A 19,362-nucleotide genomic window follows, 5' to 3' on the forward strand; every position below is an offset into this window, starting at 1 on the left:
ACCGTGAAATACAACAATCTAATCAAATAATACAGACGATCTGACAGTCAATGTCGCTGGACAATGACATGACACACTGTTATAAAAAAAAAAAAAAAAAACTGGAAAAGTACCGGGAAGGTTAACTTGTTTTATAAACACAATATTATTTTTAGTCCCGAAATGCTATAAATAATTTCAATGACTTCTCAACTACTTGACATAATAGGCAGATCACAGATATTCCTACCAATATTATATGATACTAGCTTCCGGCCGCGGCTTCGCCCGCGTCATGTTCGGTTATGTCGCGTTTTCAAGAGAACCCATCGAAAGTCCGGGATAAAAACTATCCTATGTTCTTTCTCAAGGTCAACCCTACCTCTGTACAATATGTTATTAAAATAAGTTCAGTGGATTAGACGTGAAAGCATAACAGACAGACAGACAGAGTTACTTTCGTATGGCGTTTATATTCTTACTTAGCTAGGCAAAATCACATAAGTCAGTGTTATATTTCAAAATGCAAATTCGATAAAAGGCAATCAATCCTTTTCAAGACCACATATTCCAAACTTAAGGAAACATATCTTTAACCCACATTCTCTTGATCTTATTTCCTTGATCTAAAAATAATCGTGTCTAAAGTATATTTGCAAAGGTCAGGGTGTAGGGTTCAGCTAATCTAAGTTTTAATGGATATAGATGTGTTTCGGAAGGGATCCGAGTCCAGCAAGTTTCTATTGTCCTTGTGGAGTAAGTTTCGTGAAGAATTTGTGTGTCCAGTACTTTGGGAGTTATAAAGTGTTACGGTGGTGTAATTTTTTTAGGAGTTTCAAGGTTAAGTGTGAAGGAAATAATAAAATTGTTTATTATATTATGTTGGTAAAAAGTATTGGTGTTTAAACAGATTTACGTTTGACAGCAGAAATCAGGTCTTCAATGCAAAAGTTTTTGGTGCTTTATGACTAAAGCCATCAGTTTTTATTTCATGCTATTCAAAAGTTTTATTAGTTATCACAAAAATGCACTTCTAACAACCTCTATCATCTTTCAAATATTCAGGCTCACATTCCAGCTCACTCCATATGATATATACACATATTATGGTCACGAATCTCGTCAATACTAAACGGCAATATTGTACAAAACGCACCTTCCTTCGGCCAGCTAATTCTAACCCGCGGAAGGATACCGAAGTTTTTATTGTAGTAAGCCCATTTGTTGGGGACGCACTTATTTTTTATGAATAGACGAGTATTTTGGCCAGGATCCCGTTTATAGCCTTACTGGCTGTTGAGTAGTTTCTATTGCCGGTACAGGTACAGCTATTTTTGTTGCGGGCTTATTTGTATCTGCTTTTGGATATTTAGGATTGATTTCAGATCATATTTCAGCTTATGTTTCTTCGATGTAAAGTGACATAATAACCGAAAAGTTATATAGTTATATAATAGCTTACATGTCGAAATTCACCATGGTTAATTACAACTTTCTTGAAGCTACGTGAAAAATACATAGGGCCCCAAAAACCCACAGTTTCGTTTACAAAAACCGGACAAGATGAGGTAGCACTCAGTAAACATCTGGCATTCCGGCAATTTTTCCGCGAACCGTTACGGCAAACGTACGGATTTATTTTACGATAGCAATAATCATAACAGAGGCATATGGAGAGAAAATATAGCTGTATATATATTATATATTGTTAGCAATACTGTGGGCAAGTTTAAGTATGCGGCCGACGAGCAATCTCTTTGTGTAACTCTCGAAGAAATTTAATCTTCAGTTTCTTTGCCAATTTGCAGAATTACGAGGATTTTGACAAACATTTTTTTTACTGTTGTGTATTTTTTTTACTTTCGGAGTGAATATTTAAGATACTTTATTTGTACAACATAAAGTTGTACAAGAGCGCAGAACTTTTTAGTCGGCCGATATTTTTGATAAGTACTGAGATGTAAGGTTTAAAAACTGCTTTGTCACTTTTACTTACTACATTTATATCTGATTGATTAACCCTGTGAGTACCTTTAAGAAGCTAATCATGATTATCTTCAGGTTACCAGCAAATTATTTCTGTCATTGCCGATAGTACAACTTGTCTGATAAGACCCCGGATTTACTCAATGGAAAATTTAAGAACTTACTTCATATAAAAACGGTCAGTTTTTATATCCTGTAATACTGTAAAGTTCATGAAAATCTTAAGGTTATTTCACAAAACTGGTCTTTCCAACCAAGTATTTCCGACAGTCGGACAGTTTTCTTATCGCCAACTTTTCAAATAAAAATATACAAGATTTTGTAGCAGACCAATCCACTCGCGAGTAGCAATCCATGTTAGTATATTCAAAAAGTTACTGCAAAAATTTTAGAAGATTTTGCTATGTTTTTATTAGTTCCGAAGAGGGTTTTAAAATTGCTTATTGAGCGTTTGGAATGTAGTTCCTATTCCTAGTACTACACTAGGAATAGGAACAATACGATCATGCTATTCATTATTGATGCTACTGTCTAAGAATTTGTGGTAATCAAGCAGGATGATGAGCAATTAAATCAATTGGAAATTCAAGAAATGATTAAAATTTTAATCATACAGTTACAGTTCACACCAAAAACTTTGCAATTCTGAAATTAGCCATTTGACACGTAAAGCATGGCAGTGTTTTGTCCATATTTTTATGACTATTGCGAAATCAATAGTAGCCAAATTGGGACAAGCAATTAAAGCATCTCGACAGTATCTATGAAAACAACCGCACAAGGAATAAAATGGTTAACTTCAGAATTTCAAAACATTTGGCACAATCACCAATTACAGTAAATAATTAGCAAACCAATCAACGTACCTAAAGACCGAAATTACATTTTCTCTAACAACCTCCACAGCTACTTTGTAAATAAATGGAGAAGAATCCAAGGTTCCCAGATTCCCAGTTCCCAGGTGGAACGGTTGGTAAGCTCGTCACGCGTCAAATCGCGCGCCATTCAATCTAGCGGGAATTAAGTGGGAATGTGATACGTGGACTATCTGTGGTGAGGCCACGAAACCACCGAGTGTAATGGAAAAAAAGTTTTATTATGTACCATTTTTTATTTTTCGAATAGACTATGGTATTTTTCAACATTTTCATGCAATCACTTTTTATTTACAACAATTAATATGTAAAAGTATTTACAGAAATCATACATGTAAAATAAAAAATAACAATAACATGAGAATATCTTCAATTCACAATCAGAATTCTTCAACCGCTTATGTCGCTATGTATGTATATTCGACTAGCCGTTTTCCCGCGGTTTCACACGCGTCCCGTGGTAACTACTGCCCGTACCGGGATAAAATATAGCCTATGTTACTCGTGGATAATGTAGCTTTCGAATGGTGAAAGAATTTTTAAAAACTGTCCAGTAGTTTTTGAGCCTATTCATTACAACCAAACAAACAAACAAAGTTATCCTCTTTATAATATTAGTATTGATTACACTTAAAAACTACTGAACTAAAAATGTTTTTATACATAAAGATTAATAAGTATAAACATTAAACACGTGCGAAGCCAAAGCGGGTTGGTATATAATAGTTCATTTAAGCTATTATAAAAATAATAACAAAGTAATTACTCACAGGATTTATATTTGAAAGATAAAGTAAAAACTGCTGAAGTTATACTAAAGTAATACAGCTGGTGTTTATTTCTGCAACTAACGATGAATGAGAAACTGTTGATATTATTATCTGGTGTATTTTTGATTTTTATCTTCGATAAGATAAATTGTTGTCAATGTCAACTAGTCATCATCATCATCAACAAATACTTAGCATGCCGTAAGGCGAAATGTATTAAGACAATATAAATTAATGTATCACCATATCTGAAACATACATTTTCTGCAAATAAACGATTTCTATAGTTCGGCCATTCAGAGAATGCGTTCCTGACACGTCGCGATTGAACTGACGACGTAACTACATTCATTGATTATTGATATAATAATGTTGTTTTAATGCTCCTCAATTGTTAAAACGGTAAACAACCAGCAAAAATATTTTTATCGTAACTGCAACGCCATTGCAAAGTTACGTCGTCAGTTCAATCGCGACGTGTCAGGAACGCATTCTCTGAATGGCCGAACTATAATTTCTAAAGATTTGAATAAGTCTTCTTTAAGTGCAAACTGACTCATGTTGTGATAGATAAAGCAAGGATAAATACAGTTAGTGGAGTAGGCCTACAGGGGAAACCACGATAAAAAAAACGCGCCGAGTACATTACCTCACAGGTGGCGTGGAAATGTGTGCATGTCATGTATGGAATATATACTTTGAAGCGCGATATCTCAGGAATGGTAAGATTTAGAAGAAAACTGTTAATGCCATTTTTGTAGAAAATTTTATAATCTACAATTTTGGTCCGATGTATTATTTTGATAAAACTTACCGTTTTCGAAAAAAACACAAAAAAAAAACAAAAATTTTGACATTTAACCTCGAATCACTTTTGACGCATACATGGGATCGATGGGGACTTCTAGTATTTTATTTATAATGATCAAATCTAGCTCTCCACCAAAAATCAGCTTTGTGGGAATTTTTGTTATTTGACCACTACTTTTATGTCTATTTTGACCGGGCTAATAAACTGTTCGTTATACCGTAATACATGATAAGTACTGTGCGTTGGTATTTCTAGATAATATTGGAAGGAGATAGACCAAATTATGGATTTTTTAATCTAAAATTACTGTGTAGTAGTGTAGAAGATTAATTCTAAAAGATAAAAAGTAATAAATTCAATGTAAGCTGAACATCAGCGCTTCTTGAAGGTCAAGTTCTGATAATTGCACCACAACAAACCAAGATCAAAGTGCAACTAGTATGAGGTTTCATAAAAGCGTGCAAAGGGCGGGCGTTTTGGGGGCTGTCTTTTGTTTTTGTCGTTCGAAAAGTGCTGATTTATCAGTCTTATTTGAATAAACGGTTTTGAGTTTGGGTTCAATACCATATAAAAACTTTTTACTTTATGCTCACACTCACAATCCTCAAACACCTTAAAAATACCAGCTTACCGCTGTTTTGATGGCCATAACTCCAAGACAAGTGCGTATAATTAATGACCAATACTCCTGCTGACCCACTGACTGAATATCAAGGGTTTATATATAATTGTGGCTTATGAATATGTAATACACACATACTTACCTATTACAATATTAATAGTCTTGTTTGGATCTTAGCTCATTATTTAGGCTGTATCATTTTTCATCAGAAATCTTGGCTAGGTGCCAATCAAATATGTACTTTAGCTGTTAAAGTATTAGGTCGGTTTTTGAATTGACAGAATAAAACTATGCTTAGATAGTTTTCAGACTTGAAAGATAGGCTCGACAGGAGTTTTTTTTCTGATAAAAGTTTGGGCAAATAATATTTTATGTCGTTTTAAGCTTGGAAAATGGTTGAAAGGTACCTAGTACTAATGTGAATATTTCAATCTTACCTAAGATTTTATGTTTTGCACAGTATTATGGAAAAAAATGGTGTAAAATGCCCGACGTTTCAGACTGGTCATCAAAAAACAAGATAAAACAATCATCTACATAGTCTAAATCTATACCTACGAGTAACTCTAAATTAAAATATTAATGGACAAAATATTGATGAAATCTAGAAGATCGCTTTGTTCTTATAAGTTATCTTCAACAAAAGACAGCTTTAGACACAAGTATATAAGTAAAAATGTACTCCCTACATTTGTGATGTTCAGTTGTTTTTTCCGTTGGTCTCCCATGGGATCGAAGCTATAACGTTATCTAAAGAATATCATTCTAAGAGCAAACCAGACACTAAACAGTCGGCCGTCAATTGGCCCGATGGTGGGAGTATTTTTTTTTAAAAGAAAATCGTGAATTCAAGTTTTCTGTCTGTCAGTCTGATACAGGTCAAATACCTGATCGTTGTTATGTGTGTCCGTACTACCACCTATTCATGTAATGTCAGTCCTGCGCCTGTTCTCTCTCCGGTCGTGTCGTATTGCCGTCCCATCGAGCTATGAGATTGAAGGAATAGTGAGTGCACCTGAGTCTGCACAAATGCTTGTGCACTATAATATTACCTGCGCAGTTGGCTAATCTCCTTACATAAGAACAACCGCCGTAGCCGATAATCGGCTAAGAGGACATCATATCACTACCATTCATTTCCGTACTAATTTATGAGCCCGAAAAAACTGTCGGCCAACTAAAAGTTTGCAGTGTGCGGCTGCTCTAATACAAAATGTATATATTTATTATGGAACTAGGACGAATAGGTTTGTACCATGTATTTATTCTAAAGGGATTTTAATGTTGTTATGGATTGGTTTGTTTCAGGAATTCGTGTTTTTTTACATATTGTTTACTTTTCATGCTTAGATTTTGTTAGTCATACGCCTGATCAGAATTCAAGAGCACTGGTTTCTGTTAGAAAAGGATATTTTCCTTTGAAATATCTATAAAGACTGGCTGTTTCCTGCGGTTTCACTACTTCCATGTTCTGTCTAAGCTAGGTGCCTAGGACACATTATAATACAATGGTGTTTGCACCGACACAAGTGCACTCACTATTCCTTCACTCTCATAGCCCGATGGGAAGGCAATCCGACACGATCGGAGAGAGATCAGACGCAGGACCGACATTAACATGCTATCCGATGCACGGGTGTATCAATAATCAACTTCCAGGCTCCGGGCTGCTTTGTGTAAGTTTCTAAAACCAACAAATCGATTTCGGCCCGAGCCGGGATTCGAACCCGAGACCTCGTGCACATCATCCGCTTTATACGACTATTGGACCAACGAGGCAGAAGATAGTAGGCACTTATAGTCATAAATGCATATTTTCTTTCTTTTACCACTATCGTCAGGTAAATGAAATACTAAAGATATTATCGAAAGAAATGTATTTATCTAAAAATATTTATCACTTATTTAATCTCGCAATAATTAATAGTATTGTCTTCAGTAAGTACTTATTTATTTATATGTTTACCTAATGAGGTAAATTGTAATAAAAAATAATTAATTTAAATTACAAAACATCTTTCCTTAATAATAATATCACAGCAGTAGCTGTTTATTAACTTAAAATTATCAAAAATAAATATAATTCATTCACCATAAAGATATTTTATCCATTGGTATAAAATCACAATTTATTATATAAAGAATAGGAAAAATGATAAAATGGTCTTGCATCAATTTCTATTTACTACACATTTTCAGTACCATTATTTTAATTATCAACATAGACGGATCACACACTACCACGCACTTAGGAACACAAGTAGAATCTGCGCCACGACTCAAGTCCGGCTGAAAATTATGGAACTATTTATTTTTAACCAAACTTCCCAAAGGAGGTTCTCAATTTGGATATTTTTTTTTGCACTAACTACTTGCATAGACACTAGCGCCATTCCTATCGAACTTGAATCGTGGCGCAGACTCTACTTGTAGGCTTCATAAAATTAAAATTAAAAACGTCATCGTCTGGAAATGTAGGAGTGTGTGACACCTTCTTAAAACCAACTTTCTCACTTCACAAAAACTCTGTTCTCCCATCCTTCTCTTTCGATGAATTTCACATAGATTCCACCTTCAGGGTGTGTGAGGAAACTCTGAGCCTTGAACGTGACAGTCCTGGGCATGTTGTCAGCTAGTTCTAGACGGTATTTCTTCAGCATCGTAATAAGACCAGCTATCATTTGCATCTTCGCGAAACGATTTCCTGGAGACAAAGAAAGAGGTGTTAAGTCAATTAAATCTCGATAAAAAGACTACACAGCAGTGATATATTTTTTAATAGAACCATTGGTTCCTGGGATTAAAGCAAACTAACATTGAATTATGTTGAATTACTCGCATTTGAATCGGTTTTAAATAAGAACTAGTATCATCTTCCTAGCCTTTTTACTATACTAGGGTTAACGCTAGGGTTAACTGCTAAAAATGTTCCCACAAATCTTAGCTAGAACTCGCAAATTCAACATGCCGTTTTAAATAATGATACAAATAGACGATCACAAATCAAAGTCCCAACCTCGCCAAGCGTTGCTTAACCTGTGATCGGGAGACCCTTATGACTTTTACTTAGCAAGGAGATCCTAATACATACTTATACTAATAGCAAGGTCCCACAGATGTAATCGTTGCGGAAGTCAATATTTTTTTTCTGACCTTCACATCGGTCGTTATGTAATGTTTGTCATACACCAAGTTGGTATATTTTTCTGTTATATTCTATTTTTCTGTTATATTCTATTTTTCTGTTATATTCTATTTTAAAAACAACCTTAACCTACTAAGTACTGTTATACACGTGCAAGTTTGTTTGTATAGATGGATGTTCTCTGTTTCTCTATTACACGAAATCTTCTGGATGTATTTTAATGAGACTTAGCATTAATTTAGGGTATATAAATTAATAACATATAGACTACTTTTCATCAACATGTGGGAAGTATATGTATAGTTTCATCTGAACGCGAATGATACCGCTGGTTAAAATTAGACACAATAGGTAGGTATAATCATTTAGTAGTGGAAGTGTTAATTTTCAGTACAAACGTTCTTGGATTTTGTGTCCTATCGCTTGATATATCGCAAATTAATAACACTACACCTAAAGTTTATCTTATTCGATTTGTTTTTATGATTCATTTGTTTAATAATACAACAATAAGTCATACTAATCTTAAAGTGGGTTTCACCAAAATATGCGAGTAGATAAAGTTATATAAATAGTCAGCTGTTTTCGGCCTGTACTTATTATCTTATCAATAACAATGTTGTTATTGTGTACTTTGTAGATTATTATAATATCTAGCTCGTGTAGTCTAGTGAGTCTATCTTATAGATACACAATCTTGAAATCATCGTATCTTTGTTTGAATGCGGTACATTTTGAAGTAAGCAATTTGTACGGGACGTTGATAAGCGAATATGATCCTTAAGCCGCTGTACATAAATCTGTATAATTACCAATTTTAGTGTGCTTGCAATAGAGTTACAAATTAATTAACTTGTTATTACTACTTTGCAAGCAAACATCAATGACCGTGAACCGTTAGGTTCAGAATCCAAGAATAATTGTTATTTTACAGGTAATTGGTTAACAAGAATAAGGAAAATGAACTCGTCTTAATTGTGATGACAGGCAAATATTTACTGTTCAATTACTAGCTTAATAAAATAAACAAAATAAACAGGAATGAAATTATTGTGACCTGGGATTATTCGAAATGCTACCTTTGTGTACTAGGGTTTCCTTGATAACATTAGGTTAAACTGTTCTAATGTAAAAAATAATTAAAATAAAGCACTAACCTATACATGTCCTAGGTCCTTCTCCAAAAGGCAGGTAAGCGTACTGATTAATCTTCTTCTTCTCTTCGCCATAGAATCGCTCCGGACGGAAAACGTGAGGCTCGGGGAAGTACTCCGGGTTGTGATGAAGATAATATACAGGCAGATGTACACGCAAGTGTTTCTCTAACTTCACACCATTCGGCATCACGTAATCTTCCATCAACTCCCGCGGGATCATACCCAGCAGGGGATAGTAACGCAGAGTTTCGTCTAACACAGCATCCAAGTACGGCAGATCAGTAATACAGACGTATTTCAGTTTGTTTTCATGGCGAACTAAATATGCGTCCACCTCTGCTAACACTTTGTCTTGTATGTCCTGGTTCTTGGCTAACTCATACAGAGTGTAACTCAGAGTGCTTGATGATGTTTCGAATCCAGCAGCAAAGAACACGAAGCACTGCGCAACTAACAAGTCGTCGTTAACTTCTAAAGTTACTTTCTTATGTTCATTACTTTTTATGTTACTTATACTGTCTCCTGTGATTTGATGGTTTTGCTTCCAGCCCATTATGAGATCGACAAAATCATTCCTTCCTGTAAATTTATAGTCTCGGCTAGCCATTACAGAAGTAATCAGGTTGTGGAAGAACTCCAGCTGTTTCTTGAGCAGTCGACCACCGAACAAATAAAATATTGACGGCCACATAGATCGGATATGTCTTAAGTAGACTGCACTTTTTGGAGGATTGAAGAAATCAGCAATTTTTATGAAGGGATTTTCGGATTTATTCTCTGTCATAGTTTTCGTATCTACGCCAAAAGCACAAGTTCCTATACATTCCATAGTATATTTCGATGTTAGCATTCTAACTTCTTGCTCCTGTGATATCTTTGTTTCACGATCCAACATTTTCTCAAAAACATGTGAACAGTTCGCAATGAGTTGGAACATGTTCTTCATCTTAGCAGATGAGAACAATGGTGTCAAGTTCTGTCGCAACACCTTCCATTTGTCTCCGTGAGTGGCGAACAGGTTCAAGGAAGCGGGGTCCCGGTGGTTGTGCTCAGACAAGTCCCTTCCACTGAAATAGGCGAAGTCTTTCGTCACAATAAGCTTGATGATTTCAGGATCTTTTGGGATCAGTACTGGTTCGGTTCCATGGAATGCTCCAATAAATTTCTCTTCAGGAAATTCATTGCAAAGATCTTGAAGAACAATCCCAAAATTTTTCTTCTGCAGAATGATGTCTCCATAGTTGCCGAGTACGAAAGTAGGTTTTTTGTGTGCTACTTTCTTTTTCTGCCAGTAGTCATATTTACGTGTGATGATGTAGTAAGTGACGGCTATAAGCGTCACGAATAAGTAGAAGAACATCGTGTGTCGTGGTGGCGCAAGGTGCGTCGACTGAGCGTCTCTGGGTCTCGAGTATATTTATTAACGTAGTGTTGTGCGGCTGTGTGATGGGATCGAACCGGTTGCGCTTATATATCGACTATATGTCCACTACGCGCCTGATTACGAGTGACGTTATAATAATCATTACTATTCTGTTTTATCACAAAATCGAGAAAGCTTATTCAGATAACAATTTCTTAGACCAATTTGGATTGAATCAACTAAATAAACTTATCATGGGAAATATAATTTAACAAATAAGGTAAACTACTATTTTGTTTAGCTTAAACAGAAACACGTATAACAAATGCCGTGTTCGGGAGCTAAATGTCAACTGCATTTAGAAACTAGATATTGCATCAAGTACGTCATGACCACAACGATCTTGTTTCACACACTTGACACGGGTAAGGACTACGGAGCAACAAGAAGTAGATTTGCTTCCTAGTTAGATTGAATAAACAAATCAAAATCAAATAAATACAGTTAGAGTATTCGGAACGAGATTAGAAAACACCAGCATTAAAACAACGGCCAAAGGATACAAAGGATAAGCTCTTTTTCTACAATTCTTAGACTTTTTCATTTGTTTTCGGATTATGATGAAAACTTTCCCCATGTCCAATTTATGTTTATCGAAATCTCTGTAATCTTATTCATTATCATTTTATCATTAATCTTAATTCAGGATTGCATCAGCTTAAAATAAGCGATGGAAAGTAACGCATTGCATCAGTCAGAGGTAGACAGACTCAAAAATAAAGTGAAGTCATGTTAACCCCATTAAGGCTTTATTGGAATCAGCTGCCTGCGTATGAGTCACTGAAATACAAGCTACCTGTTATACAATGTATAAAGATCGATAATTACATGCTCACCGGTAGCACAATTATTATCATCATAATCATCATCAGTCATAATATCAGCCTATTACTTTTATTGAACCTGGGTTGACCTTGATTAATTCAACTCCATCTGGACCCTTTTATATTCCTCACTAGCATATTTCCTCTCTGAATTGCATCGGTAAACTTTGAACGGCCACATTAGAGTAAAAAAACGATTTGGACTTCGCAACGAGCGCTCGTCAAAACATCACCTGATCTTTCGACACTTTAATTATCAGTTCTATGAATACATCATCCTTTAGGTTAACAATTATACTATGGAATATTATGTTAAAACATACCAGCTCACCCCATTTTATCGTAAGGATATAATGGGATGAGCTGGTATGTTTGAATTTGAGTTTTAAGAACATATGTATATAATTTCTTTAATTCCGCTAGTGGATACTAATTGTTTGATTTTCGGTAGGTGAATTATTTTGAAACCAGTTGATGACATACCTACTGACTGATGATAATAAACATACTGATAAAAGTAGCCCCGCAACGGATTTTTACTACAACATCTATACGCCTCCCTCAAAATATCTCAACATTAAAAAATCAAACAATTTTCATAAGCATTTTGTCGATTCGGCGTTCCAAAGTCTTTTGACAAAGTGTCAGAAATTATTCAAATGTCTGGAGTGCTCGAAACACGGCCGGAATACGGGCGGCGTCGATAAGAGCTGATAATTGAGCCCCATCGTTATCCCATTATAGATGGGCGTTTTAAGAGATTTCCCGGTTGTCCTTTCAAAAATAATGGCCCTTCTTCAAGATTTTATAGATGGTTTGTAAAAAATTGTTGCTTTTGTCAAAAAAATATCTTAAAATTGCGTAGGTAGTTTTGCTCTGCGTAGGAAATTAAAAATCATTCGTCATGTTTCTACGAAAACGTGGTTTCTACTGAATTAAGGCTATCGTGCATCTTTGATCCATCTTAATTTAAATTATCTACCGCTGTATTACTTTCCGAATATTAATGATGTGTCTCAGACTAAACTACAACAAAAATTACAAAAATAAGCCTAGAAAAGCGTTTTTTGCAGCTTTGTACACATCATTATCCCGTCGCTATTACCAAGAGAAAAATCTAGGTTAAAGACTAAAAACAATTCCAAAAACGCGAACAAAAAGGCGCGTTACAGCAAAAACATTGAAAATAATAACCGCCCCTTTTGTCTGCGTAATCGGATAAAAAGAGTTAGTCTTTACAGTGGAACGTTGTGCGAAGTTTTTGCTTCTCCGTAACAAATTGCTTAAAGATTACAACCTTATTTTTTTCCTCGCAAAGGCTTCTCCTCAGATGTAAAAACGGGAGCCAGTTACAACGCGTTTGTTCAAACGTTCCATACTTACGATGTTCGGACGATTTAAGGCACTTTTGTGGCAGTTTTTGTTACTTTCGCAAGGCTCGTTTTACTGGTTTTAAAAATTGGGATCTGTTGGTTTGTAGGTCTGAGAATTATGTGCCTGAGTATTTGAATACATACTTGATTAACAAATCTGTATTGTTAACTTTTGAGTATTTATTTGTACATGTGGTAATTACCAAAAAAAACCAAATATTTTTTACATGTAAATCTTTTTTTCCTTATATCAGGCATTTTTTATTTATCCTTCTATGAAATATTTTCAAATATAGCAATAACTTTTCGAATTGTAGATATTATGTAGAAGACCAGTCAAAAAATATTTCGAAGAAAAACCAAAGGGCAATTATTATACTTTCCAAAGAAATTTTTTCACATATTACAAATGCAACACTGATGTATATGTTTTCAAGGAAAAGGTAAAACTAGTCACCCAAAGTTGCTCTCAATAAGGATAAAACCCTGTAGATGCACAGCTCATAATTACACCTTATAAAAGAAGCATAAACTTTATTAAAACAATTAATTATTATATTGAAACATAAACTCCAAAGGCATCATTACGTATATTCCTCTCATTGGTCCAGTCCACGTTCCCCAGGACCGCTATATTTGCCAGGACTTTGGCAAATAAAATACGTATTTACCTATTTTACGGTGTTCTTAGCTTGAAAGCCCAACAACGGAAGGAAAGGAGCGTTTGAAGCGATTTATCTTCAAGCCGACGCCGTTAGGGGCCGGTCGAATGTCTCGGGACCAATGACCGAGATGTAGTCACATTGGAAACGGTAGTTTCAGTTCTTGTGTGAATCACTTTTATGGATTTCAAAGGATTGTAAAATGATGTTTTATTTGTTTAGCTTGAAAAAGGAAGTAAATAAATATTAAGTAAAATCATTAAGAAAATACTTTGGCGTACATAACATAAGGTGAGTTGTAAGTTTAAGGTTACACACATCAGCCTTTTGTTTAGCAAACATCATTCTAATTGATTTTTTTTCTACATTCCAGCTATCACTCTTTAACGTATCCTGAAATTTCATGTAGCTATGAAGAGAATCACTTCTCATGTACTTTGATGCAATTGATTCGATTGCTGCACAATAAAGTGTCTAAGTCGTGGTGGCCTAGTGGGTAAAGGATCAACCTCTCAAGTATGAGGGCGCGGGTTCGATCCTAGGTCAGGCAAGTACCAATGCAACTTTTCCAAGTTTGTATGTACTTTCTAAGTATATCTTAGACACCATTGACTGTGTTTCGGATGGCACGTTAAACTGTAGGTCCCGGCTGTCATTGAACATCCTTGGCAGTCGTTACGGGTAGTCAGAAGCCAGTAAGTCTGACCCCAGTCTAACCAAGGGGTATCGGGTTGCCCGGGTAACTGGGTTAAGGAGGTCAGATAGGCAGTCGCTTCTTGTAAAGCACTGGTACTCGCGCTGAATCCGGTTAGATTGGAAGCCGACCCCAACATGGTTGGGAAAAAGGCTCGGAGGATGATGATGCTGCACAATAAAATCATTGACCACAATTGTTGCTCATATTTTGTAACATAATGGTTTACAAATAGGCTTTCGACTTAATTATCACTTACAAACCTATTCCACTATCACCAGCCCATTTTCTTTCGTATTTAGTAGACTCAAATCTTCAAAAACTGAGAAAACATAAATTATTTTTTCAGCCACGCTCAACGACAATTGAAAACTACGCTCAAATCTGTTTAGTGGATGTTGTATCGAGGTTACGAACAACAAGAATACTTTGTAAGCGTCTAAGATTAATGTACGGCGCACAATAGAAACGTTTTTTTCCAAAGTAGTTCGGCTTCTGTCTATTTTGTACCCCTTTGGAGTTCGATGACTTACTGAAATTGTGTTTGTGTGAGTGTGGAAAAGATGTATACAAATGTAGATAAATTGTAACATAAACATCAATTAAAAAAAAAAAAAATGGTTTCTTTGAGAATTGAATTTGTATGTTTTAAGAAAACTGTTTACGTTGTCGATAAACTTGGGCCTTATACGAGTTTGTTAATTACAGTTTAAGCACAACAGATTCGGTCAAATAGAAAATAGAATCGGAAAATAGATCCAATAACCTCTTTCCATATCTTTCCAGTAAGATTTTTTTGCAAAACTATTCTATTTTATATGTACCTAGTTTAGTAATTTTATCTTTGACACTATAAAAAACAGAGCCACACGTTACAAAATCCCAAATAAAACATCACCACTATTTTCAGTGGCCATTGTAAAAGCCATTGAATATATTAGATCTAGATAAGGCATAGCGCCTTCAGAACGTAGGCCACTCGTTAAGCTAGAAATGGTTTGGGAGACAAACGGAGGCACTCGCAGACAAATATCGTGGAGCGCTATATCCGATGATCGTCTGACATTGAGAATAGGGAATATTATGAGGAACGAGAATTAAACGAACGAGAAAAAATAAATGGATCACACGCTCAAACAATGCTTGACGCGGTTCAATGTCAAAGTCAAAGTAAAAACAAAAAATAAGGCCTATGAAAGCTCTTTCGAAACGTCAAACTAGTTGCACAGGTTGATCTGAGTTTCGGAAGCCACGTTAAATTGGTTGGTCCTGGCTGCCATTTCACCATCTTTGGAAGTCGTTACGGGTAGTCAGAATTCAGAAAGTCTGACAGCCAGGTCATCGAGATCATTGAGCTCATTCGCGCTCAACAGCTGCCGTGGCTAAGGTCTAGGTGCCATTATCATTATTGAGAATGAAGGGAGAAAAATGAAGATGACGTCTTTCATCTAATCTAATTTCAACAACCATGTTACTAAGTAAGGGAATGAATCTTTATATTTTGTATATATCTCTTTATTTTCTGTGTAATATAATACCTTAAGCTGCATGGTATGTAGATCATAAAACATAACGTAATCTTAACAACAAATTGCATCTTACTATGGATTTAAATCCATTCGCCATATCTTTGTATTAGTTATTTTTGTTGTCGCGGTGATTCCGATATCCGCCATTTCCTACCCATAAATGTTTATTTTGATAATTTTCAACAATGAATCATAAAGTTTTATCAATATTTAAAACGTGTGTAACTGACTCGCCGTGAGAAGCAAATTTTTAAATCCATTTGACAATTAGATAATATCTAGAAATACTAAGACTATCTTGGTTTATAACAACTTTAACGATAGGATTTATAACCAGGATGTTTTAAACCAGGTGTTTTTCAAAGTGCCTAATGTACTTACAGAAATATTTTCAAAACAAAATTAATCTTATCATTATACAGAATAGAAGAAAAAAATCCCCTCTTAATTTAATGAAAACATTTTCATATCGTTAAATTCTCGTTCCTCAAGATGTGAAACTCGTGGGTTTTTCTCAGCGCCCATACGAAAGCCCACAAACTGTGTTGGACATCAGTTAGAGGATTCTGCGGGACACGTATAGATGTGTGTTTCTTAAGAGATCTGGGTGCAGTGCCCACTTACGAATGGTGGGATTACCTAACACAATGTTGTTTATTTCATATGCTATTTTGTTTGGGTTTCGTTGGGTGGTTTGGCTGTGCAAAAAGATGAAAATATTAATAGGCAAAATTTATTAAAATTGTAAAAATATTAAACTGAAACGCGTTCCGAGGGAACTTCTGCGCCCGATTAAAAAGTCCTATAGTTTTTTGTTATTCTATTACTGAAAAATCCTCACAGACATCCAAACTTTCGAGTTTATATTATTATCTCTCTTCTTCGGATCTTACTTAAAATTAATAGTAGATACATAAGAGGAAAGACAGTAACTTGCGTTTGTCCTCATTTTGGATGAGATGATGTTTTGTTATGAAATGCATAAGCTGGTAAGCATGTAAAACTCAATTCTTGTAAATAGTAAAGAATCAGACAAAACATGTGGCGCACTTAATTTTTATATGACAAAAACGAGCCAAGTCCAAAAAGAAAAGTACGTAAATGAATCTAGACACACGGCAGTGTGTCCGCCAAGTTCGAGCAAAAAAAAAAGCGACACACCGGCCGTGGGTTATATTACACGAACCATTTCAGGCCAAATTCGACCCCCCTATAACTCAAAATCTATTTTATTTACGCATATCAAATTTCAAGTATCTGTTGAGACCCCCTCATTTATCTAAAATACAAAATTTCATTGATATACCTATTGTAGGTCTTGAGATATTGACGTCAGAAAATCGCTATTTTTACTATACACTCACTGACTGACTGACTGACTCACTCATCAAAAACCTAGACCACTTCCAATGGTCGCATTGACTTGAAATTTAGGTAGGTCTTTATGTCAAGGTAAAGGGAAAAATCTGAAAATGGCCAAGTGTGAGTCGGTTTCAAAATAATGAAGGTGTTTTATACCCGGTGTAAAGGACAATGGGCACTTTGTATGGGATTTGGTACCCGCTCCAACAGTAACGTATGATATATCATTAGAAAGGTATTTACGTGAACAATAATAAAAACTATGGGGCTTGCCTCAATTAGCTGTCCGATCCGAGTAACGATAAAAATTAAATCGACATAGAAACAAGTATGTCATCCATATATGCAAATTCATTAAGAGGCATATGTCGTCAGTATAATAATTTTAAACTCAGTTAATAGACATCTTAAATTGTTTGAGATACACTCACACTACACTATTATAATCTAAAGGTTGTAATAGTCTATGGAGTCATACTACGGAAACACAATCGTCATCTGATTTGACAAAAGTTCAAAACATTTCTGAAAACACAACTAATCATTTTAGTTACATACTATCTTTAAACATACTGGCTTCCATGTACCTACACATTATATGAAATAAAAAAAAAACCTGTTATTAAAACACGATAATCATTAAACATTAATTGATTGTAAATACTGAAAGACTTTCATCAAATACATAAGCTATATTCTGCGTGAACAGCAAAGGTTTGCACACAGACTTTTTTTAAAGCAGTGGGCAGGCAAACATTCTAAGAAGGCCAAATTCTTGTTTTTTTTGTTACTTTACCAGTTTTTATTCAATACAGTTGGATTTAAGAACTACATCTACGTTGATGATTTATGAACATTATACATTCTATTAGTCGATGTCACGCGAAATGGACAAGGAATCGGGACTAGTCGTCATAGTAAACATTTTTTGGCTTGCCAAGACCTACGCAATGGTACTAGAATCAACACTGTTGGACAGGGTACCAAAACGCCCATCGTCCTTTGTACCCCTAAGGAACTAAAACGAACTAAACTTATCTATATTTATATAATATATCTTCGAATGGTCGTACCGATCTGAAATTCGTTACAAAAGTTTGTATTTAGTCAAAGTAAAGTAAAAATCTGAAAACGGCCAAGTGTGAGTCACTTTCGAAAATAACGAATGTGTAACTTTGATCCACGAACATAATATATGATAACATGTCATGTCAGTCAGTTGGTAAATCTAGTCCATTTAGTTAATCTAGTTCATTTCTTTGTAAGAAGCATAGTGCATATTCAAAAATCTGAAAGACATTTCCCTAACTAACTTAATCATAAGAAAAAAAATTAAAATAAACAATCTTACAAAAATAAATGAAATCCTACCCAAAACAAAAATGTGAAAGGCTGCCAAGTTCGATAATATGGGAAGGCTTCGCCTATAAAAGAAGTGAGATCTGAATAAGTACCAAGTTCCATACACATACCTCAGTTAAAAATAGTTACTTTTTAATGATGTTACTTGGCAAGTTTTAATAGAAAATTATATACTTGATTCATCGCGTTTAGTAGGTTTATAACAAGGTGTGTGAATACTTGATTCATTGCGTTTAGTAGGTTTATAACAAGGTGTGTGAAAACTTGCCCAGTAACATCATGAAAAAGTAACTATTTTTAACTGAGGTATGTGTATGGAACTTGGTACTTATTCAGATCTCACTTCTTTTATAGGCGAAGCCTTCCTTTCACATTTTTGTTTTGGGTAGGATTTTATTAACCATTCATGTCTATGAACACGTCACCTGTTTTTCTTATGTAGATATCAATAAAATAATACTTGAATATACAGCTTGTTATGTTATATTATGTATGTGTTATGCTTGTTGTAATTCTATAATCATTAATCATTAACTATGAATTGATTAGGTTAGGTTAGGTTAGGTACTATGTGGCTCGAAATAATGTAACCTAAAATTAACAATTAATTGATTCTAATCCTGTTTGCAATTTGCTTTTTTAAGGAACAAACGCAATTCCATCTTAAAATAGCATAATACACGTGGACTTTTAAAAAATGCAGAATCATTCTGAGTTGCAATTCTAATACTTTGGTTTATCTATTTGATGTGTAATATACCCTTACCTGGACATTTTCCATGTTTGTT

The 19,362-nt window shown here is 34.9% G+C and overlaps 1 protein-coding gene across 1 annotated transcript; it reads right to left on the reverse strand.

The window, feature by feature from the left end:
• Window positions 1–6,903: 6,903 nt before the first annotated feature.
• LOC124637078 (cytochrome P450 6B2-like) lies at window positions 6,904–10,797 on the reverse strand. Its single transcript, XM_047173402.1, has 2 exons — window positions 9,346–10,797; window positions 6,904–7,747 (listed from the first exon to the last, which is right to left on the reverse strand). The coding sequence occupies exons 1-2, from the start codon at window positions 10,703–10,705 to the stop codon at window positions 7,554–7,556; spliced, it is 1,554 nt and encodes a 517-aa protein (XP_047029358.1). The 5' UTR covers window positions 10,706–10,797; the 3' UTR covers window positions 6,904–7,553.
• Window positions 10,798–19,362: the final 8,565 nt, after the last annotated feature.

The sequence above is a fragment of the Helicoverpa zea genome, chromosome 15 (genome assembly GCF_022581195.2).
Source record: "Helicoverpa zea isolate HzStark_Cry1AcR chromosome 15, ilHelZeax1.1, whole genome shotgun sequence".
Lineage (NCBI taxonomy): Eukaryota > Metazoa > Arthropoda > Insecta > Lepidoptera > Noctuidae > Helicoverpa > Helicoverpa zea.

What these genes read in the sequence shown, in the direction of transcription:
- LOC124637078 (XM_047173402.1), bottom strand. Translation starts at nt 10,705, where the DNA reads ATGTTCTTCTACTTATTCGTGACGCTTATAGCCGTCACTTACTACATC. An exon ending in AGGACCTAGGACATGTATAG is followed by an intron (nt 7,748 to 9,345) that starts GTTAGTGCTTTA and finishes CTTTGTCTCCAG; the next exon opens with GAAATCGTTTCGCGAAGATG.